The 24,830-nt window shown below is 41.6% G+C and overlaps 1 protein-coding gene across 1 annotated transcript; it reads right to left on the minus strand.

Moving 5' to 3' along the window:
- Window positions 1-3,450: 3,450 nt before the first annotated feature.
- LOC135516969 (protein disulfide-isomerase TMX3-like) lies at window positions 3,451-20,585 on the minus strand. Its single transcript, XM_064941024.1, has 10 exons — window positions 20,503-20,585; window positions 20,150-20,201; window positions 16,633-16,672; window positions 13,630-13,753; window positions 10,921-10,966; window positions 6,337-6,417; window positions 5,076-5,175; window positions 4,309-4,386; window positions 3,745-3,822; window positions 3,451-3,456 (listed from the first exon to the last, which is right to left on the minus strand). The coding sequence occupies exons 1-10, from the start codon at window positions 20,552-20,554 to the stop codon at window positions 3,451-3,453; spliced, it is 657 nt and encodes a 218-aa protein (XP_064797096.1). The 5' UTR covers window positions 20,555-20,585.
- Window positions 20,586-24,830: the final 4,245 nt, after the last annotated feature.

A 24,830-nucleotide genomic window follows, 5' to 3' on the forward strand; every position in this document is an offset into this window, starting at 1 on the left:
ACCACACCAACTGTGCGGTGTCCCACAAGGATCGGTTCTTGGACCAATCCCCCTCGGTCGTTTCATTACCCTGCATGGAATCTCATTCCACTGCTATGCTGATGACACCCAGCTGCAGTGGTGGAAAAAGTACCCAATTCTCATACTTGCATAAAAGTAAAGATAAGTCACCCAGTAAAATACTACTTGAGTAAAAGTCTTTAATTTTAAATATACTTAAGTATCAAAAGTAAATGTAATTGCTAAAATATACTTAAGTATCAAAAGTAAAAGTATAAATAATTTCAAATTCCTTATATTAAGCAAACCAGATGGAAAGATTTTCGTGTTTTGTTTTTTAGCCACGGTCACACTCCAACACTCAAGACATAATTTACAACAAAGAATGTGTTTAGTGAGTTCGACAGATCAGAGGACGTAGGGATGAACTGGGATGTTCTCTTGATAAGTGCGTGAATGGGACCATTTTCTTGTCCTGCTAAGCATTAAAAATGAAACAAGTACTTTTGGGTGTCAAGGAAAATGTATGAAGTAAAAAGTACATTATTTTCTTTAGGAATGTAGTGGAGTAAAAGTAAAAGTTGTCAAAAAATTGTAAAGTACAGATTAATTTTTTTCCATTTTTTCCCCCCAGATTTAAGTAGCACTTTAAATGTTTTTTACTTAAAGTTATTTACACCACTGCCCAGCTGTCAGTAAAAACTGCCCCAAGTCCCTATGATGCATGTGTCGCCTGAACACCTGCTTTGAGATAAAGGGATGGATGAAGCAACTGAACAGCAACCCCTACCAGGTAACTCGCCAATAACACACCTCCAAAGCTTGATTCCTCACTGACCTTTGACAACCACATCAAACAACTGTGTAAAGCCTAATTCTATCACCTCAAGAACATTGCCAAACTCCATCCCACCCACACTCAGTCTGATGCAGAGAAGCTCAACCATGCCTTTATCTCCTCAAGGCTGGACTATTGCAACGCACTCATTGGGATCCCTGGCAGGAGTCTCCAGAAGCTCCAAAACTTCCAGAACAACACTGCCAGGATCCTGATGAGAGTGCAGAAACACCATCACATCACCCCCATACTGGCATCTCTGCACTGGCTCCCAGTTTAATTTCAGATTGAAATCAAAACCCTCCTGCTGACTGTCCTGTGTATTTATGGCAATGTATTTATGGCCTCCTTATCTTAACAAACTGCTCTCCCCCATTAACCCCATCCTCGGGTCAAGTGATAGCCTGCCAAGCCCCCAGGACCAAGCTCTGCTCCTTGGGGAACCTTTCTCTTTAGGACGGCTTCATCGATAGCTGTGCTCCTTGGTGTCATTGTCGCGTCAGCTGTGTTCTTTGTGTCAGTTGCCATGTCTAGTGTCAATTGTTTCCCATTTTTATTTTAGGCACAGATTATTCTGTAAAATGAAAATTATTATTATTACTTGTATTCTGTGGGAGCGTTCATGCTCCAAAATGGACTGCTAGTTGTTTGTTCTGTGCAGCAAGCCGATCAGAGCTTTATGGCGTTACGTCAAATAGTGTTTACATAAAGTGTGGCTGCCGTATTTGGACAACACTAAAACTGAGGTGTGGGAATACTGAAGGGGTGTTCTGTTGTTGACCATTTCAAATGCTGGCAATGAGTGTGCAAACAGGAATTAACACAAAACACTATACATGCACAAATAGACATTGGAATTATCACAAAAGCAAGCCAATATACGTGTCCAAGCTAAACCCCACAGCTATTCATAACACAACTAGAATATACAGTAAATGGTGACGTACTAGTCTCATATTTGAATGAGCTGATTGCATGTAGTTGTAAATGTCACTATGTTCAATGCAAATTCTGACCATCTGGCGATGATAGTAACTTGCAAATGTGGTGGAGGGGAGATATTGTGTGTCTGTCCCAAAATGTACCCTATTCCCTATATAGTGCACTAGTTTTGACCAGAGCCCTATGCACTACATAGATAATAGGGTGGCATTTGGGAAGTAGCCCAACACATGCAGTAAAAATGTGTCATAGAGCACCAGAGAGAATGTGAACATAATTTCAGTGGCTGCTCTGCTACATTAGAGGAACTCGCCTATTACGCAGAGCACAGCCCAGAGCAGAGCACCAATGGCAGGACTCCCAAACCAGGGATCATGCCGAGGAGGATTCAGGTAAAATATGCATCACACCGACTAAATACAAGGTATTATTGGAAAGGCTTTTAGGTCATTATACCGACTAGAGCATTTCTCTTAGAAGCACTATGAGATGTGTTTACCAATCAAAATGAGATTTTACCATTCCAATTTTACTTTTGGATTATGTGCTACTGTTGATCTTGAAGTAACAGCCTTCAAAATCCTTTTCATTGTGCAGAGCCTGTGGTCTTGCAGTAACACTCTTAGTATCAGAGTAACGGTTCCCCACCGGAGACCGGGATACAATTCTACTGTTCTGCCACTTGCCTGTCTACCCCCTCTGTTTCCAAATGTCTAAAGATGAAGTGTAGAATGTAAAATATATATATATATTTTAAACTTAAGTAATAAAAATATGTTATCTATCCCAGAACCACTTATGTTTTCCAGTGGAGTGAGAAAACCAAGCTGCATGTTCAGAAAAAAGCCAATCATCTGTCATATCTTGTTGCTCCGGCTCTGATTTCCCTAGCTTATCTCCGGCAGTAACCATGGCGATGCAAGCCATACAGAACATCCTCGTTATCAGGGTCCTAGAGGACTCGCTGGAGTGTGGTATTTTCGTGGTGACCGTCCGCTGTGGAGACCGCCTCCTGCTGGACTTCTGGTGCCGGAAGCCCCCATTTTGGAACAGCCAGGTGGAACAGACAGACATCCAGTGCCAGGCTGGACCAGAGCCAAACCAGGGGATGGATTTTGTTCTGCGGGCCCTTCACAGAGCGCCTAACCTCCCCAACATACACTACTGGGGCCCCTTTGTTGTCGGCCTGTGCCTGGACGCGCTGCCCTTCCGTTTTCGCCTCCCTCCCGAAACGCTCAGTGGCGGTATAGAGGAAGTGATGCAAGAATGTGGCGAGCTGGTGCTCATACGCTGAGGGGGCTCTGAACTGTATTGGTGGCTATAGCATATAATTCTTTCCGACTTGACTGGGCAGCTCTGACTCAGACATGGCCGAGTCAGTCAGTCAGTCCCAGATGGAAGCCCAGCCCACCCTGGTTCCTCTGGACTGCACTGTGGTCTCCCACCATCCCACGCCCACTCAGTTATATCCACCATCCACCCATCCCTCCCCCTTCCCTGTTCCTTTGCCTGCTCTGTGTCTGCCCAGAGAAAGCCACCACCACGACATCACTGGCCTGACCACAGAGGCGATAGTGGGAAGAGCCGAACCGCTTTATAATGGAGGAGTCACCACTTCAAAAGGCAGTGTGGTGAAGCCGGATGAAAGATGAAAGAACAGACACTCTGGTTTAAGACTGGAGAAACAAAGCCTGAGCAAACAAGGCTAGTAGAGGGGGAGGAGAGGAGGAGGAGAGAGGGGGAACAAAGGAGAAAATGGCACCCTTGCCTTGCCCAAATTAGACTGACCTCCTTTCTAGGGAAAAGATGGTCCTCAAAGGCCGATATCACACATAGTTACTCCAAGAGAACATTTTATGACAAGCCATAGGCAGTTAAAACAGAAAATTAGAAAACTATTTGGAAAGTGCAAACAAAATATTACTCAAGCGTATCACCCACCACCCCAGCCCTGTAGCCCCAACCAGATACTTACCATCATAGGTAAAGTAGGCCCCGTCCTTGAAGACTACGACCGATGGAAGCTCTGGCAAAGTCACTGACTGGATGGTGAAAACACAAAAGAACACATAATTCAAAGCGAATTCCATAAATCATCCCTTACTTTCTTAATTTATGGGCACCTCAACCATACGAGACAACAGTCCTATTGGCGGCAAGCCATCCTAGCAAACTGTGGACCTCATGCCAAATAAACCTGCAAAAGCAGCATGCTCGCAGGCTTCACTGTCCCTATGGCATTTACCATATCATACTGCATGGAGAATGTCACAGCAGCACTCCTGGACTTTCACTTATGAGTGCTGCCTTGTGTTCGACTAGCTAGCTATACGACTAAAACAATGATCAAAATCACAAGAAATCCCTCATTAGAAAGTGATGAGAATGAAACTTTCAAATGAGCCGTTGATAAGTTGATATGGTCATATACCTGCATGTCGTTGATAAGTTCTCCTCTCTGAAATGTTATGTGGGGAAACAACCTAGCTGAAGAGCCAGGGGACATGCCACATTCTCAAGGCCGTTACCTCTGGTAAGACGTCTTCAGACGCAGAGAAGAAGTATGTATACACAATCAGCTCCGCAGCCATGTCGATATACTTCTCCTGCAAACGAGAAAACACAAGTTGCAAGCTTCTACTTCCCTGAGAATTGCCCTCTGTGTTAACTTGGTTTGGGACATTTATCAATGTCGGCTAGCACGTTGTATAAATGGGCCTTTCCTCACTGAGAGCGCTTGGCAGCAGCGGTGTAGGCAGAAGCTTTATGATCCAATCAATAAATTCTAGCTAAATGCCATGACAGCTTTCAGTGGCATTGATTGGATGTTAAGATAACATTTCAGACCCGCAGAGAAGTGATAAACATATGGGGGGAATGCATATCGAATTACTCAGAAAGCACAGTTAAATCAGGATGGTAGCTAACCAATACGCCAATGTAGTATGGATAGTCTTACTATTATAATGTGGACTATGTGAGTGCTCCAACCAAGAATTCCAATTTCTTTTTACACCTCTGAATGGCAAATAACCTACTTGAACTGACTGGAATAAATGTATCGTTAACAAATTCCCATGATCACACTGGGAGAATATGAATCCTACTATGATTTCATGCACCGAATTACTTAACATAAATGTTTATTGATTTTTATATTTTTCACTCAAAATGTCTGAAGGTATTGGGTCAAAACAACTTCGAACATATTATATTGCTACATATTGTTAACACTCTCACTCCACACTTGGAGGTTATGCTCTGTCTGGACCAGAGAAACTTCCAGAGCCCCTACCTTGAGAGGAGACTCCCCGCCGAAGTATACAAAGAGCACGTCATGTCTCTTCATCATATGGTCAAACATCTGTTTGCTTGGAAGTGCTCGGACTGCTGGCCTGAAGAGGACAGAAGACATGCACACAAACAGAAACACTATAGTTTGGATTATAAGATAATGTGTTTGCCATTAGTTAAAATTGCCTGAAGTTGAGAAAACGTTTACAAACAAAGTGAAACAGAGAGGAACTAACATGAACATCTCATATTAGAACACTCATTTATTTATTGCTACGGACTGCCTACTGAACACGGCCATGTTTCTTTTCTAGTTGAACTCTAGTTTAATGTGTATGGTTCTGGTGCCATCTAGTGAACATCGCAGAAGCATGCAGTCAGAGGTGAAAACCCAGCCAGGTCTTTGACCCACCATTCCGACTGATCAGTCATCATGGGTCTAGTTTGGATTTTCCCGAGAGAGAGGAATCCCCTCAGGCTAAACTATTGACTGGCATTTGAAGAGGCTTTAAAGGGCTAGGGTGGAAATTCACTGCATTCTTTAAAAAAAAAAGTTTAATTTATTTTTAATTTCACCCCCTTTTTCTCCCCATCCAATTGTTAGTAGTTACTATCTTGTCTCATCGCTACCGTACGGGAGTCGGGAGAGATGAAGGTCAAAAGCCATGTGTCCTCCGAAACAACCCAACCAAGCCGCACTGCTTCTTAACACAGCGCGCATCCAACCCGGAAGCCAGCCGCACCAATGTGTCTGAGGAAACACCGTGCACCACGGTGGTTAGCGTGCACTGCACCCGGCCAGCCACAGGAGTCGCTAGTGCACGATGAGACAAGAATATCCCTACCGGCCAAACCCTCCCTAACCCGGACGACGCTAAGCCAATTGTGTGTCGCCCCATGGACCTCCCGGGCGTGGCCGGCTGCAACAGAGCCTGGGCGCGAACCCAGAGTCTCTGGTGGCACAGCTAGCACTGCGATGCAGTGCCCTAGACCACTGCGCAACTCTGGAGGCCCTGGAAATTCACTGCATTCTAAGGGGGAGACATTTGTTGTATAGAGTTCCTATACAGCGTAATGTCCCATGTGTAGCCCATACAGGATAATGTCCTGTTTAGAAGACCACAGTATTCAGGGAATGTATAGTCATTTTTGTCTGATCATATCTATTCATATAGACTTACATAAGTGATTATGTACTCATTTATATCACCCATTAGAGATGTTGAAGCAACAGCGCATATGATAAGAGTCCTACGACTTACCCTGCTACCCTGTTGGCGAATTCTATGATGTCATCCTTTGTCCTTGGCCCCTTGTAATTATAGGCAAGATCACCCTTTAGCCTGAGAAAGGAGGAGAGTGAGTGTGGCGGTGAGAAAGAGATTGAATAACACCAAGAAAAAGACTGTCAATTTCCTTCTTTATGCCAGTCCTTTTGTGAGGAGAAATGGACAGAATGGTACATTTGCATGAGAGAAAAACAAGATAAAAGCCTTTCATTTGGCCCTTTAATTGTTATGCTCGGTATCTAGTGCTTGTATGTGTGCATTCTGACAACCCACTCTGGGGTTGCTCTTTGTAGTGCTGTGAAAAGGCATGATAACAATGCCAAAGCTAAAAGAGATTACACTTCTCCAGCAAGTGTGAGTCAAATCCAAAATTACTCAAACCAAAATTTTATTCCAATCCAGAGGCAGGTCCATGGGTCAAAGTGATCCCTTTACCCAGAGGTCAGGGCTGTATGTATCAAGCGTCTCAGAGTAGGAGTGCTGATTTCAGATCAGGTTTGCCTTTAGATCACAACTAATAACATTACATGGGCAGGGGTAAACCTGATCCAAGATCAGCACTCCCACTCAGAGATACTTGACACGTTCAGCCCCAGAATCTCTCTATTTGATCAGGGTTTTGGATAAGCGTCATCCAATTTCCAATAGCAGTACAGGAGAGAAAACAAGGGCCCTCTTCTCTTTCATTATAGAGTTACATCAACCACAACACTACCAGGATCAGACCCCAAAAGACCTGACAAATACATCCAGGAGTGTTTGCTAGGGACACGCCAGTACACAAGGCTATTTGGATCCATTCTAATGAACTCCGGGAGAGATGGAGTCTCAGGTCTGTATCTATATTTCTCTCCGGGGGGAAGCTACCTAGTGTAGTCCCCTGAGAATATTTCATCACTCGCTTGGTTTAATGTGATGATTGCCCCCACTGTGATCATCTAACAGAGTTATCATGTTTGCTCAAACAGAACCTAAGTGTCCTGCAGAAGCATCAAATAAATTAATAAAAGATTATACTGTGTTGTTGTCTGAAGAGGCTACAGCTTCTACTTCCTCAGGGATTTACAGCGTCTTGCCAAAGTGTTCAGACCCCTTGGATGTCTTCACATTTTGTGTTAAAGTGGGATTAAAATGTATTTACTTGTCAACAATCTAAAAAAAATAAAACGCTGTGTGAATAAAATGGTATCACTAAAATATGGTCTTTGCGCAAATATTCAGCTCCCTGAGTTAATATGTTAGAAACATCTTTGGCATTGATTACAGCTGTCTTCTTGGGAAGGTCTTCAAAATTGTGCAATATTTGCCCATCCTTTTTTTCTTCAAGCTCTAGCAATTTTCAAGTCTTAGCGTTATATTTTCAAGCAAGTTTAAGTCAAAACTGTAACTTGGCCACTCAGGAACATTCACAGTCTTCCTGGTAAGCAACTTTGGGATTTAGGTTATTGTCCTGCTAAAAGGTGAATTCCTCTACCAGCCTCTGGTGTAAGCAAACTGAAGCAGGTTTTCCGCTACGATTAAGCCTGTGCTTAGCTCCATCCAGTTTCTTTTAATCCTAAAAAAAATCAATTTAGGTCATTGTGGAGTCACTACAATGTTATGGTAACACTTTACTTGACACCCAGCATCATAACACATTATGACACGGCAAGACATTTCATAACAGCTGACATAACTTGTCATCATACTGTCATGACACATATTTAGACCTGTCGTGATTTCTATTGTGTTATTTTATGGCTGGTTACGACACCTACATAAGAGTGTTAAAACCCACAAAACCTACCCCACAAAGCATAACATTCCAGATTACACCATAGCCTACGTGTTACACAAAAGTGCCCATATTTGAAATTTAGCATATTAAATGATTGTAATTTCACACACAATTGTCACACATGCACCTATTCCAATTCTCTGTTGCTAACGACTGGGATGAATGAAGGAGCAGAATTTACAGGAGCAGGGGGGAAAAACACACCCTCTTTTTGACTAAGGACTGATATAAGGGCATGCATGTGATAGGCCTATCTGGTTTATATTATTATGATGCTTCTTGACAGTGTCATAAAGTTTTCTACAAGTTATTAAAAATATGATGAACAAAACCTGACAATAAATACATTACAACAACAAAAAATTATTTGAATAAATGTGAGTTTTAACACATGTAGGTGTCATAACCAGCCATAAAATAACACAATATATGTCACAACCTGTGTAAATATATGGGTCATGACTGTTATAATATTATGAAATGATTATGACCTTGTTATGACACTGGGTGTGAAGTAAAGAGTTACCAATGTTATTGAGCCATCCTCCGGTGTTTTCTCCAATCAATCACAGCCATTGAACACTGTAGCTGTTTTAAAATCGCTAATGGCCTCATGGTGACATTCCTGAATAACTTCATTCCTGTCCTGCAGCTCAGTTCAGAGGGATAACTGTACCTTTCATGTGTCTTGGTGGTTTAATACATAGTCCACAGCCTATTTAACTTGACCATGCTTAAAAAAAAAGACATTCCATGTCTGATTTGTTATTATTATCCATCTACCAATCACTGCCCTTCTTTGTGAGGCTTTCAAAAAGCTCCCTGGTCTTTGTAGTTCAAGCTGTGCTTGAAATGCAATACTTGACTGAGGGACAAAAGTTGTGTCAAACTGAGTGATTTCAGTTTGTGACAAAACAAGCAAGTATAGCATAGAGAAACATTGTCATCTAAATCGCTGTGAAATATCTTCACAATCAAAAATATTACAACTTAACCTGTTGTGTTTATATTTTTGTTCTATATACAGTGCATTCGGAATATATTCAGACCCCTTCCTTTTTTTCACATTTTGTTACATTACAGCCTTGTTCTAAAACGAATTAAATTAAATATTTTCCTCAATCTAAACACAATACCCCATAATAACAAAGCGAAAACAGATTTATATACATTTTTTGCTCATGTATTACAAATAAAAAACAGAAACACCTTATTTACATACGTATTCATACCTTTGTTATGAGACTCAAAATTAAGCTCAGGTGCATCCTGTTTCCATTGATCATCCTTGAGATGTTTCTACAACTTGGAGTCCACCTGTGATACATTCAATTTATTGGACATGATTTGGAATTGCCCACCCCTGCTATAGAAGGGCCCACAGTTGACAGTGCATGACGGAGCAAAGACCAAGCCATGGAGGTCGAAAGGAATTATCCATAGACAGGATTGTGTCAAAGCAGAGATCTGGGGAAGGGTACCAAAAAATGTCTTCAGCATTGAAGGTCCCCAAGAACACAGGGAACTCCATCATTCTTAAATGGAAGAAGTTTTTAACCACCAAGACTCTTCCTAGAGCTGGCCGCCCGGCCAAACTAAGCAATCGGGGGACAAGGGCCTTGGTCAGGATGGAAATGGGAGAACCTCCCAGAAGGACAAACATCTCTCCATCAATCAGGCCTTTATGGTAGAGTGGCCAGGCGGAAGCCACTCCTCAGTAAAAGGCATATGACAGCCCACTTGGAGTTTGCAAAAAGGCACCTAAAGGACTCTGACCATGAGAAACAAGATTCTCTGGTCTGATGAAACCAAGATTGAACTCTTTGGCCTGAATGCCAAGCGTCACGTCTGGAAGAAACCTGGCCCCATCCCTACGGTGAAGCATGGTGGTGGCAGCATCATACTATGGGGACATTTTTCAGTGGCAGGGACTGGGAGACTAGTCAGGATTGAGGGAAAGATGAACTGAGCAAAGTACAGAGAGATCCTTGAGATCCCTGCTCCAGAGCACTCAGGACCTCAGACTGGAGCGAAGGTTCACCTTCCAACAGGACAACCACCCTAAGCACACAGCCAAGACAACACAGGCATGTCCTTGAGTGGCCCAGCCAGAGCCCGGACTTGAACCCAATCGAACATCTCTGGAGAGACCTGAAAATAGCTGTGCAGTGACGCTCCCCATCCAACCTAACAGAGCTAGAGAGGATCTGCAGGGAAGAATGGGAAAAACTCCCCAAATACAGGTGACTCGAGGCTGTAAAAAAAATATCTAAAAACCTGTTTTTGCTGTCACTATGGGGTGTGTAGATTGATGGAAAAAACAAACAATTGAATCCATTTTAGAATAAGGCTGTAATGTAACAAAATGTGGAAAAAGTCAGAAAGGTCTGAATACCTTCCAAATGCACTGTACACACACATTCTGCTCCACTGCACTCAGTATATTTGACTGGCACCTTGGATTACCTAAATAGATGATCAAATCATCATATCTTAATGATACAATACCTCATTAGGCCATGTATTGCCCTCAGGGTAGGCGGCAACAACACCTTAAATCCCCCATTGGCTAGCCCCAGGGGCGTATGGGGAGCTTTATTCCATAGGTCTCATCATCAGGCCTAATGCTGACAAGTCAAGTCACAATGGACAACTCAGTTCAGTAAAGACATGATCATTGTGAAAGAAAATATTGGGTAAAGCATTGTTCGTTATGTAAACTTCTAACAAACGGCAATGATCAGTGTCTATATATCGTCTTCATATGTGCTCATACTTACAATTTAATTGTGGGGTATCCTCGTACTCCAAATTCTGAGGACATGCCTGAATGGAAAATGACAATATTTAAAGAAAACTGAAGCATGTGTCAATCCATTTCCTCAACTACTTATTTTATATGGACAATAAGGAATATAAATTCCATTAGAACTACAGTAACCATAATCCGCAGTTAATTGTCTTGGACAACATTTTAAGGACCAGCTCTGTCCTCAGAATGCACTTTCCCTAATACCTGAAAGCTGTCGTCACCTGTTGATGAGGTTTTAGTAGCCTCTTAGTTAGCCTAATCTTGGACTGCGAGTAAAGTCAGCGACAGACAGTCATGTAATCTGTCCGTGGAATTTTAATCTGGTTTATGCGTGATTAGCCAGAGTGAGAGGCTAGGGGGTCAATAACATGAGAAAAAGAGATCCTAAGTAATGAAGTCAGACTTAGGTCTTGGCAATAGGAATAGTGCATCTTTAACAGCCAGGTGAAACCGATAACAGAATGGCAGTTTCGAGGCACAGTAAGACATAGGGAAGTTGTTAACTTCTCTCGTGCATCCCAAATTGCACCCTATAGAATGGACTACTTTTGCTCAGAGCCCTAAAGGCCCTAGCAGTGCATTATACACGGAATAGGGTGCCATTTTGTATGCTCAATTAGATGGAAGATATTTACACTACAAGGCCAAAAGTATGTGGATAACTGCTCGAACATCTCATTCCAAAATCATGGGCATTAATATGGAGCTGGTCCCTCCTTTGCTGCTATAACAGCCTCCACTCTTCTGGGAAGACTTTCTACTTGATGCTGGAACATTGCTGTAGGGAGCATTAATGAGGTCTGGCACTGATGTTGGGCGATTAGGCCTCGCAGTCAGCGTTCCAATTCATCCCAAAGATGTTCAATGGCGTTGAGGTCAGGGCTCTGTGCAAGCCAGTCAAGTTCTTCCAAACCAATCTCGACAAACCATTTCTATATGGACCTCGCCTTGTGCACCGAGGCATTGTCAGGCTGAAACAGGAAAGGGCCTTCCCCAAACTGTTGCCACAAAGTTGGAAGCACAGAATCATCTAGAATGTCATTGTATAACATTAAGACTTCCCTTCACTGGAACTAAGGGGCCTAGTCCGAACCATGAAAAACAGCCCCAGACCATTATTCCTTCTCCACCAGGCTGTACAGTTGGCACTATGCATTCGGGCAGGTAGCGTTCTCCTGGCATCCACCAAACCCAGATTAGTCTGTTTGACAGCCGTGATCACAGACGGTGAAGCGTGATTCATTACTCCAGAGAACGCGTTTCCACTACTCAAATCAAAGATTGTCACGTGCTTACTTACAAGCCCTAACAGTGACATTTTTAAGTAAAAAAATAGGTATTAGGTATACAACAGATAAGTAGTAAAAAAGGTTTTTAAATGACAGTGAAAATAACAGTAGCGGGGCTATACACAGGTGGTACCAGTACAGAGTCAATGCGCGGGGGCACCAGTTAGTCGGGCTAATATGTACATGTAGGTATATTTAAAGTGACTATGCATAGATGATAAACAGAGAATAGCAGCAGCGTAAAAGAGGGGGTCCAGTCCAATGGCGGCGATCATTACACCACTCCAGCCAACGCTTGGCATTGTGCATGTTGATTTTAGGCTTGTGTACGGCTGCTCAGCCACGGAAGCCCATTTCATGAAGCTCCCGACGAACAGTTCCTGTGCTGACGTTGCTTCCAGAGACAGTTTTGAACTCTGTAGGGAGTGTTGCAACCAAGGACAGATGTTCTTACGCGCTATAGAACACGATGGTCCTGTTCTGTGAGCTTGTGTGGCCTACCACTTCGCGGCTGAACCGTTGTTGCTCCTAGATGTTTCCACTTCACAATAACAGCACTTACAGTTGACCGGGGCAGCTCTAGCGGACTTGTTGGACAGGTGGCATCCTATGACGGTCCCACGTTGAAAGTCACTGAGCTCTTCAGTATGGCCCATTCTACTGCCAATGTTAGCGTATGAAGATAGCATGGCATTGCATGTGTGCTCGATCTTATACACCAGTCAGCAACAGGTTTGGATGAAATAGCAGAATCCACTAATTTGAAGGGGTGTCCACATACTTTTGGCCATGTGTATTTGATATACCCAAAAAATCATAATCATAATTGCTCAGACAAGAAACCCAAGTATAGGCATCAGCTGATATTGCACAAGTTAGATTCATCACTACCTTAATATGGCGGCCTATTCAGTCAAACAGGTTCTGCACACACATTCTCTGATGGCTGCCACACGCAAGCTATGCGCTGGGGTTCTGGTGACATGCTATTGCTGTAATGTGTTACTCGTCATGCATGTCAAGTTTTCTGTTTTCCCACCCCACGCCAGCCTCCACCTGTTTGAGCGCCGCTTTTGTTTTGCTCACTGCCTGTAATAATAATAATATTATCTTAACATAATGCAGTCTGGCTGTGATCTACCTCGAAGGAGCAGAGCCTAATGCCAAGACTAACGTATGCATGTACTGTAATCTTTTTCTAATAAATGTTTAAACGAATACGTGGCGTTTCCTGTCCGAACTATAGATAGCTGTGGTGTTATTCTGGTCTAAAACTTAAAACTGTTCAAATGTACTTACATTATTTTGTCAATGTCGGTAGTCAAGACTACAGGCAATCAAGAATATGTAGAGAAGCCATTGACATGGTCACTGCAACAGAGACTCACCAGAATATGCAGTGCCGTCCATCTTGCCCACTCGCACAGGCGATCCAGAGCTTTTCAACTCGGCGCCGACGTCATACCACACGGGCTCCAGTTTTTTACAGTAGCCACACCACGGTGCATAAAACTGCAAAAGGCCCAACACAACACTGTCAGCCACTGTAAACATGATGAAATAGGCCTAGCTCTAAAACTATGAACACAAATACACACACTGTTCAGAAATAACACGCATGGCGACAACACACTCAGGGACATCAACTGGGAATGGCAGTCACCATATCCTAGCTCAACCACAACAATTTAAAATAGGCTACTAAAATCATTCCAAATCCAATGAAAAGACAAATGCAGTTTAGCGGTATTAGCGGGCTGACTTTAGGACCACGAGGACACCGTCGGAGCGGGCAGATGAACAGCGAGACTTTTCTCTCAAAAGAGTGCGGAGGTGGAAGATGGCTGTCGACAGCTAGGACGCTAGGTAGGCTAAACTGCAGTTTGACTTGACATGAAACAAAACTAGTTTTTAATCCCGATGCTGAGCTAGTGAGTGGCAAGTTAACTGCTGTATTGACATGTGTTTGAGTTGAATGAAGCTACAGCAACCAAGGTGATAAAGAGTCCCTCCATGATTTCGCAGGGATTTTTTGTGATATTTGAAGGGGCAAAAAAAATTTACTTTGTCAATTCTGACATTTTGCATAACAATAGGCAATGATTTTGTCCAATTTGTCGCAGAAATACGCTGACAAAGGAAAAAGTTTGCTGATGTGTGGCTTGATTGAACCAAATGTGGTAAATGTGCAGAGATTGGTTGAAATTGTGAGCCCTCTTTTGGCACTGCTGTGATGGGTCAGTTCTATGCAATAATATTGCAATTATTTGACTGTTTTATCCAGACATATTGCAGTGATTGGACAAATTTACATAATATGCAGGTAACTTTTGATTTTGCTAAATAAATTGATAGGAAAATCCTGGAGGGACTGATAAAGGAGTAAATTTTGCTGTTGGCAATTCCACGGTAACAATGTGATGCAGACTCACTTAAAACATGTATGCCAAAAAAAAATAACATTGATTGCTAAGTTTAACAAATCATACACCTACAGTGTATGCAGAAGTCTACTTTTGACAATTCCCACTGACATGTTTACTAAAACACATGTACCTGAGGAATAGTGCAGATACAAAGTTTAACAGAAGAAAATCTCCCTCAGATTTGTGTGACCACGTAAATATCTACTCTGAATTAAAAATCAAACATGTCTGCAGAAAGAATACGTTATCAGCTAGGATGACACCTTGAGTTTGAAAAATATATATTTTGGTTATTGAACTAGACTAACACTCGGTAACATAACAGAACAATGGTAACATAATGACATCATGGGATCTGTACTATACAGTCATCGTCTTTAAGGTGATGTATCCTGAAAAGGTGCACAAAGCTAGAAAATAAATGATATCACTCATTTGCATATTATTCTACACACTGGCTATTATTCTAATGAGCTCAGCTCCCAAACAAGATCAAATTTGTTTGGTCCAGACCAAATCTGTACCAATCATAAACTTCTATGTTCCACAAGTTGACACCACAGTAAAGTTCAGTACAATACAGTTCTGTACAGTAGAGCATAGTAGAGTACCTTAAAAAAAAGTAGAGTATAGTTCAGTACAGTATATTGCATTATACTGCACTCTTCCCATGTGTTCTCTGCTGTACCTGTGGTTTGTGACTACTATGATTTCCCAATTCAATTACAGTCATTTCGTTAGAGTTTTTGGTCACTGATACCAATTTGGTAACAGAGTGAGGCGTTTTAATAATTTAATAATTCATAAACAAAATAGTTATCAGTAAAAACCCTAACTAATTTGTAGGTCTACCTTTACTTGTTACTTCTTTCATAATCCTCCCTCCTCATGAGGGGGAGAAATTAGAAAATATTTTAAAGATACGTGGGTTTGTGGTAACAGAAACATGAGGTAATATTTCTTAAACTCACAGAAGGCAAATTATTTCTGCAAAAGTAAATATACATTTTGATATTAGTTGGCAGGGGCCTTTACTTCAACATTGTGTTTTGATGCATTTCTAATACCTTTTAAGACTTTTTCTAGATGTTTTTTTTTTCATCTGTGTGACCAGAAATCAAAGCCTCTGTTTATTCCAAATTTTTAGGATGGAAAAATGGTTGAAAAATATATCTATGAATTAATTCCCCCAAAATATAGACTCAGCTTTCATTTGACACCACATTATATATGCTCCTGTAAACTTAACATGTTGGCGCTCATGGGACCTGTTCTCCAAATAACATTTAAGAGGGTTTTTTAACTGTGTAGAAATGCAGTAGGCCTTAAAGAGCTTCAACCCCACCCTGTCACTTTGCTATGCCCTGGGTTTACTTGTAATGACAACCCTGAACACACCACCAGCCAAAAAAGTTGAATTACAACATTTCAATAAAAATCTCCCATCTTTGTGCCAATGCTGTACTTGGTATTGGGATTGGCAATTCCACCTAAGCATTTTTTTTGCCTGAAAATCAATGCACAGCCCTGTTCTGTGTACCATTCTACAAGACGGTGTTTCCGGCAGTGTCTGTGCCTGCCTATAGTGATCCACGTCAGTGTATATAGTACGATTGCTGTCACTACAATCATTTCTCCTCAAGCGGTCAGACTAGTCTGGACAGGGAGTGCCAGCTTTGGGTGCCAGCTGGATTTGCTCAGGCCCCAGACATGAACTCTGGGCTCTGGCATAAACCCCCTCAGAGCCCCCAGGCCAGGCCCGCCGCCCGCCATGCATGACTTCTCATTGACTAAAACACACACAGTAGACACACCTCCCCCTTCCCTCCCCCACTGACACTTCCGTAAGGGATGAGCTGGACACCGGTGTCGGGACGAGGTCTAAAGCAGTGCTGAATGGGCTCATTCAGCCTCGTCACGTCAGTATGATTGCAGTGTGTGCGATGCAAAGCAAACAAGACTCACGTCCACCAGCCAGACATCATCTACTCTGGTGTCTTTAAATCTGAGGAAGAAAAAAATTATAATCAGAATTCATAACATTTTGGCTTTATATTTTAACCAGTACTGTTAACCAGTACTATTTACTATTATTCAGTACTATTTACTACTATTTAACCAAAGCTATTAAAAGTGACTTATTCGAACCATGAAACTTCGCAATACCCGGTATGAAACTTTGAAAATCACACAACGTCGGAAACTTGGGACCTCGGAGTTAAAATAAGCAAAAAATGATTTGCGTTTAGCTTCCTATTGGTTGATTCTGATATTTCCCTAGTGGGAAACGTATCTTTCTCCAACAAGTAAGCAAGTCAGACATTTGAATTTCCAATATGATGTGAACGAGGCATTATAGACAAGTAAAATGAACAAGACATACTGCAACGAGGATGTAATGAGCAGGCCCTTAACTTGCAGGGGTTGAATTGGAAATTATTTCCCCACCGTAGTTACTGGCTTTCTGTGGCTTTACACTACTACTCAATTCCTAATTTTATGATTGGATCCCCCAGGCGTCAAATATGCTTTGGGCTTGTAAGAACGGAGCAAAAGCTCCGCTCTTTCCTCTTAACAAACCCTTACTTTTGTGAGCTGACTTGTAACAAATAAAAACAGTCACATTTAACATGGTCAATTCATAAGCACGAATAAGAATTATACAGCAAAATAAAACATTTTACATTTAAGTTTCTATTGCAAAGTAACAAGATTTTCTCAAAATGAGTGATAATTTGTATTGGGCTCAATTTTGTGAGTTTAAACAACTTTGGTAGTATTATAAACTTGAAACAACTTGTTTCTAGTAGGCTACAGAATTAGAGAAGGGCTGTTTCTCTGAACCTCTGGCAGTAGGCAAGCCTGTTCCTCTCCCCAGTCAGAGGCAGCATGCCTGTCTCACATACTATGGCCAGCAGCAGCAACCTAGAAAACCATTTTGAAGGCCAAAATTCAGGGAGGAAAGCATTCATCATGTTTATGCAACCTAATAGCCACCCAATGAGTACTTCCAGAAACAACTTTATATTTTTAATAAGGATATATATGACATTGCACAGCAGTAAGCTGGTTTATTTGTCATTTTCTCTTCTTGATTTCAATATGGGAGGGAATCTAGTTACTGGTGTTTGTATGTACGATTTCTTGATGACTAACAAGTATTCTTATCCTATAATTTTGTGGGGAGGTTAAGGGGCATATGATGTTCCCCCATGAGGAAACGGGGCCATGACAGAAAACGTTTAGGAAGCACTGATCTAGTCAATGATTAGCACAAAAACAGATGGGCAACCCCCTGCTTCAGTCTATTTATTTATTTATAGCCACTATGATGCATCAGTTTGGCTACAGGTCTTGTTGGACCAGAATGTTGTTAGGCTCAATTTTGGATTGTAAAATTATATTTCAATGGTGTCACCATCATATTACTTTAATTCATTTTGGAGTAGAAAAGTCACCAGGGCTGCATTCACTACAGATATAAAAGGCAACGTTGTTCTGAACAACTAGTTTAAATATGTCACTCACTGTTTCAAGCCACACCCTGCCACACCTACCAAACAACACCATCCGTTAAACAATGTAGCAAATGTTCAATCGAACTGAACGCAACCCAGAACTGACTTTCTCACAGTCCTTCTATCAAAAAAATTGGCAAGCATGGTTACTTTCTGAACTTATTATTTTTTTCACCTTTATTTAAATAGGCCGTAGTGGCAAAATAATTACAATATAGCAATTAAAACACTGTCGTGATAGATATGCAGAAGATGAGAGTGAAAGTAGAGATACTGGGGTGCAAAGGAGAAAAATAAATAACAGTATGGGGATGAGGTAGTTGAACGGGCTATTTACATATGGGCTATGTACCGGTGCAGTGATCTGTGAGCTGCTCTGACAGCTGGTGCTTAAAGCTAGTGAGGGAGATATAAGTGTCCAGCTTCAGTGATTTTTGCAGTTCGTTCCAGTCATTGGCAGCAGAGAACTGGAAGGAAAGGTGGCCAAAGGAGGAATTGGTTTTGTGGGTGACCAGTGAAATATACCTGTTGTGGCGCATGCTACGGGTGGCTGCTGCTATGGTGACCAGTGAGCTGAGATAAGGCGGGGCTTTACCAAGCAAAGACTTATAGATGACCTGGAGCCAGTGGGTTTGGTGACGAATATGAAGCGAGGGTCATCCAACGAGAGAATACTGGTCGCAGTGGTGGGTAGTATATGGGGCTTAGGTGACAAAACAGATGGCACTGTGATAGACTGCTTCCAATTTGCTGTGTAGAGTGTTGGAGGCTATTTTGTAAATGACATCGCCGAAGTCAAGGATCGGTAGGATAGTCAGTTTTACAAGGGTATGTTTGGCAACATGAATGAAAGATGCTTTGTTGCGAAACAGATTTCATTTTGGATTGGAGATGCTTAATGTGAGTCTGGAAGGTCAGTTTACAGTCTAACCAGACACCTAGGTATTTGTATTTGTCCACAAATTCTAAGTCAGAACCGTCCAGAGTTGTGATGCTGGACGGGAGGGCAGGTGTGGGCAGCGATCGGTTGAAGAGCATGCATTTAGTTTTACTTGCATTTAAGAGCAGTTGGAGGCAATGGAAGGAGAGTTGTATGGCATTGAAGCTCATCTGGAGGTTAGTTAACGCAGTGCCCAAAGAAGGGCCAGAAGTATACAGAATGGTGTCGTCTGCATAGAGGTGGATCAGAGAATCACCAGCAGCAAGAGTGATATCATTGATGTATACAAAGAAAAGAGTCGGCCCGAGGATTGAACCTTGTGGCACCCCCATAGAGACTGCCAGAGGTCCAGACAACAGGCTCTCCGATTTGACACACTGAACTCTGTTTGAGAAGTAGTTGGTGAACAGGCGAGGCAGTCATTTGAGGAACCAAGGCTTTTGAGTCTGCCGATAAGAATGTGGTGATTGAGAGTCGAAAGCCTGGGCCAGGTCGATGAATACAGCTACAAAGTATTTTCTCTTATCGATGGCGGTTATGATATCATTTAGGACCTTGAGCGTGGCTGAGGTGCACCCATGACCAGCTCGGAAACCAGATTGCATAATAAAGTTAGACCAACATTTTAAAGTAATACCAAAATGATTGGTATATCAGTTGTGGTTGGGATATTGGTATATCAGTTGTGGTTGGGATATATTGACCAAATTATCAGAAGTTTGGGATGTACCCCCAACATAACAACACAAAAGTTATGCCCTTGGTGATGGGTACACTGAGTCAAACTTAGAAGTCTAAAATTTTGTTTACAAACAATATTAACATACGTTTCTGTGTACAGGGGGAGTGACTGGTTTGAGATTGGAATAGCTTAAGTTATTTTACCATATAATATTTATTCATTGGGACTATTACATGAACCAAAATGGTCGTCAGGTGACAACATTCGCATTCATACTAGGGATTGACGTTAAACAAAAGACAGGAAGATTCCACAAGCGAAATACATTAGAGCATCACTTACGTGTCATCGAGTTCTTCGACAATTGCAAGCACCGTTGAACATAGAAAAAGCCCTAAAATATAAAAGCAAAATGAACAGATAATGTGAAAATCATCACGTTAACAATTAAGCAACACAGTTACACGAATGCTTCTGCAATTTGAGATATGCTGCTAACGTTACCTACGGCTTGCAACCTCATGATGCATATCAGCTAGAATAGCTCGCGCCCTTAGCTAGCTACGTTACTGTTACTGTCCGTGCATTTTGCACCACAATTCCACCCAAGCAAAAAAAATCGGACAAGTTGTCAAGGTAATGCAACGAATAACGCATTTATTAACAAAACAGAAACGGTTAGAAAGTGTAAGTACCTGCACAAACCAAGGTGGCTTTCACTTTTGCCATTGCTCCGAAAGGAAACATCAAGCAGGAAATAAATACAAGCAGTATTTTCCGTCTGTCTGAGCATGCGCTGTGATTACGCTGCATTAAATCGGAAGCATCACACGGTTGCAGGCATCAGAAATGCATAAATAATATTACTTTTATAATAATAACTTAAGGCCCATGTAGTCTTTCAGTGTTAATCATAATTACATTTACACTCTTTCTTTGGCATATTTATTTTCCTGCTGTTAAATTAACTGTAGCCTACAATTGATTCCGTTTAACCAATAATAATAAATAATTTATTGCATTTGTAAAGTGCTTTTCCTCATAAAGAATAATAAGTGTATGAAATAAAAATAAAAACCAAATAGAAAAAAATGGACACAACTAGACACTGCAACTGACACAAAGAATACAGCTGACGCTATGGGGCAAGGACACCAAGGAGCACAGCTATCAACACAAAGCCTTCCTAAAGAGAAAGGTTTTTATACCCATTTTAAAGGAGCCCAGAGTTTCCTTCAGGTGGTCTGGGAGGGCATTCCAGAGGCTGGAGCAGGCCAATGCCTTATGGGGCCGATTCCGACCTGAGTTAAACCCTGTAAATTGAATGTAATTCCCTTCTTATGCACTTTTCTCTCTGTGCCTATTCTGACCTTCAGTTTAAGCATGAGAATGGAATTCTGTTCCCCCGCTATTCGTTGGGGGTGGAGATCTAAGAAATTAAGTTGTGGTAGAGGTGTCTACAGACACACCTTATTCTGACCTTGAATTCACTCATAAATCCATCACCATGAATAAAGTCGAGTGAACCTGCCAGTTCCAAATGGAAGAAGCATCTACTTCATTATTTTTAGTAGAAATAACAGCATTCTCCATGTACTGTAATTTATAAACTCTTAAGAGCTATTGACAGTGGAAACACGTCATTCAGGGCCTCTTTTGAGCCCCACATAAAAATGAAAATAAAGTTATTTTAAATGTAAAAAAATCTCTCTCTATATATATATATATATATATATTATTATTTTTTTGGGGGGGGGGCTTGCCTGTTTTGCATGGTATTTTGACATTAATGCATGTCACATATCAGTTTGCAAACAATGTAAAACATATACAGTTGAAGTCAGAAGTTTACATACACTTAAGTTGGAGTCTGTCACGTCCTGACCTTGGAGAGCCGTTTTTTTTCTCTATTTTGGTTAGGTCAGGGTGTGATGTGGGTTGGGAATTCTATTATTTTTTTTTTTTTAGGTTTCTTTATTTCTATGTTTTGGCCCGATATGGTTCTCAATCAGCGACAGCTGTCTATCATTGTCTCTGATTGGGGATCATACTTAGGTAGCCCTTTTTCCCCTCCTTTCGGTGTGGGTAGTTGTCTTTGTTAGGGGCACTATAGTCTTTGTAAGCTTCACGGTCATTTTTATTTTTTTTTTTTTGGGTTATTTCTTGTTTTGTTAGTGACATTTTACAATAATAAAAATAAAATGTACACTCTCCACGCTGCACTTTGGTCCACTTCTTTCAACAGCCGTGACAGAGTCATTAACTTGTTTTTCAACCACTCCACACATTTTTTGTTTACAAACTATAGTATTGGCAAGTCGGTTAAGACATCTACTTTGTGCATGACACAAGTAATTTTTCCAACAATTGTTAACAGACAGATTACTTCACTTATAACTCATTGTATCACAATTTCAGTGGGTCAGAAGTTTACATACACTGAGTTGACTGTGCCTTTAAACAGCTTGGAAAATCCCAGAAAATGATGTCATTGCTTCAGAAGTTTCTGATACACCTCCAATTGACTCAAATGATGTCAATTAGCCTATCTGTGGATGTATTTCAAGGCCTACCTTCAAACTCAGTGTCTCTTTGCTTGACATCATGGGAAAATCAAAAGAAATCAGCCAAGACCTCAGAAAAAAATGTAGACCTCTGGTTCATCCTTGGGAGCAATTTCCAAACGCCTGAAGGTACCATGTCCGTCTGTACAAACAATGGTATGCAATTATAAACATCATGGGACCACGCAGCTGTCATACCGCTCAGAAAGGAGACGCATTCTGTCCTCTAGAGATGAACATAGTTTGGTGCGAAAAGTGCAAATCAATCCCCGAACAACAGCAAAGGACCTTGTGAAGATGCTGGAGGAAACAGGTACAAAAGTATCTATATCCACAGTAAAACGAGTCCTATATCGACATAACCCGAAAGGCCATTCAGCATGGAAGAAGCCACGGCTCCAAAACCTCCATAAAAAAGCCAGACTACGGTTTGAAACTGCACATGGGGATTAAGATCATACTTTTTGGAGAAATGTCCTCTGGTCTGATGAAACAAAATTAGAACCGTTTGTCCACAATGACCATCGTTATGTTTGGAGGAAAAAGGGGGAAGCTTGCAAGCCGAAGAACACCATCCCAAACGTGAAGCATGGGGGTGGCAGTATCATGCTGTGGGGGTGCTTTGCTGCACGAGGGACTGGTGCACTTCACAAAATACATGGCATCATGAGGAAGGAAAATTATGTGGATATATTGAAGCAACATCTCGAGACATCAGTCAGGAAGTTAAGCTTGGTCGCAAATGGGTCTTCCAAATGGACATTGACCCCAAACATACTTACAAAGTTGTGGCAAAATGGATTAAATTGACCGTGTAGACCAATTTGGGTTTCCAATCTCTCCAAAAGAATGTGGTGATCGACGATATCAAAAGCAGCACTAAGGTCTAGGACCACGAGAACAGATACAGAGCCTCGGTCTGATGCCATTAAAAGGTAATTTACCACATTCACAAGTGCAGTCGCAGTGCTATGATGGAGTCTAAAACCAGACTGAAGCGTTTCATATACATTGTTTGTCTTCAGGAAGGCTTTATTACTGCCACTTTTAGTGAGTTTGGTACACATCTGGTGGATAGGGAGCCGTTTATTAAGTTTCAACATAGGGGGGCCAAGCACAGGAAGCAGCTCTTTCAGTAGTTTAGTTGGAATAGGGTCCAGTATGAAGCTTGAAGGTTTAGAGGCCATGATTGATTTTCATCAATGTGTCGAGATATAGTATTAAAAAACTTGAGCGTCTCCGTTGATCCTAGGTCCTGGAAGTGTTGTGCAGACTCAGGACAACTGAGCTTTGGAGAAATATGCAGCTTTAAAGAGGAGTCCGTAATTTGCTTTCTAATGGTCATGATCTTTTCGTCAAAAGAAGTTCATGAATTTCGCTGTCAACGAAGCATGATTTGTGCTGCGCTCAAAACAACTGCTAACTTGGAACTGCGAAAACTTGACTTCAGTGAGTTCAAGACAACTGGGAAGTCAGGAATAAACGAGCTCAGACTGGCAAAATATGTTTTGAATGGTCATCCACCTCAGGAATTGTAAATCCGGCCTCTTTCTAGAGCTACGACCTGAAGATCAATGACACGATCATGATTTGACCTTGTTTTTTTCTGAGTTCCCAGTTGTTTTGAAAGCACCATAAATCCAGAGAATGCCAGACTTTGATGACAAAATTTGCCCATGAAAGACTGCCGCATCACCTTCCTGTTCAAGTGAGCACAGCACAACAAGGTGAGTCCAAAAAATGTATTGTTTGCTGCAGCATAAATTATGTAATATGCCAGGGAGATATGTATACTGTAGCTAAGAAAGTAATACTAAGTGTACATTATGTTGTGTAGTAAGCTATTAGTAGCCCATGTGCCTCACCCTAATAATTCAGTCTATTTACCCTTCTTAATTTTGCCTACTGTCCTGACTTGGTGGTGCACATGTAGCCTATAATCTGTTTTAGAGAAACATAATCATCGTAAGATCATTGTAAGAGCTTTCAATCTGCTTATATCCCCCCTTCATTTATCCTACGGTTCTGACTTGGTGTACAGGAAGAACACTGTAAGAACGGCCATTGTTCTGAATTATGTCACTGTCATTTCAAAAGTGTTAAACAAATAGTTATATTGACTACGTCCGTCCTAGCTTGCTCATTAATATCTTAATCGAAATGGCGGATTGCCTTTTATCCGCTTGTCGTCCCCTTATGCCATAGTTTGTACATGTCAATTCTCATTAGAAACCACATTTGTTTCAGCAAGTCAGCCCTATCAGCTGTTTTTTTTAAGGCAGTAAATGAGGCTGAATGAACTGTTTCACGGATGGCCAGGTTTAGCACTGGAAAGATGTTGGGACAGCTTTGTGTAGACCCTAACAGTTTGTGGGCACCGTTTCAGCATGTGCAGCACCATTGAGGCTATCTCCATTTTGACGTAATCAATTTTCTTCACGATTGGCTGATCCCTCCTG

This window comes from Oncorhynchus masou, chromosome 28 (genome assembly GCF_036934945.1).
Source record: "Oncorhynchus masou masou isolate Uvic2021 chromosome 28, UVic_Omas_1.1, whole genome shotgun sequence".
NCBI lineage: Eukaryota > Metazoa > Chordata > Actinopteri > Salmoniformes > Salmonidae > Oncorhynchus > Oncorhynchus masou.

Bases quoted from the DNA above. Each gene is read 5' to 3' on its own strand.
- LOC135516969 (XM_064941024.1), bottom strand. From the start codon at position 20,554: ATGTTTCCTTTCGGAGCAATGGCAAAAGTGAAAGCCACCTTGGTTTGT. The intron at 13,754-16,632 runs GTGAGTCTTGTT...GGCCTTTTGCAG, and splicing joins ATGATGTCTGGCTGGTGGAC to TTTTATGCACCGTGGTGTGG. The intron at 10,967-13,629 runs GTGAGTCTCTGT...TTTTCCATTCAG, and splicing joins GGACGGCACTGCATATTCTG to GCATGTCCTCAGAATTTGGA.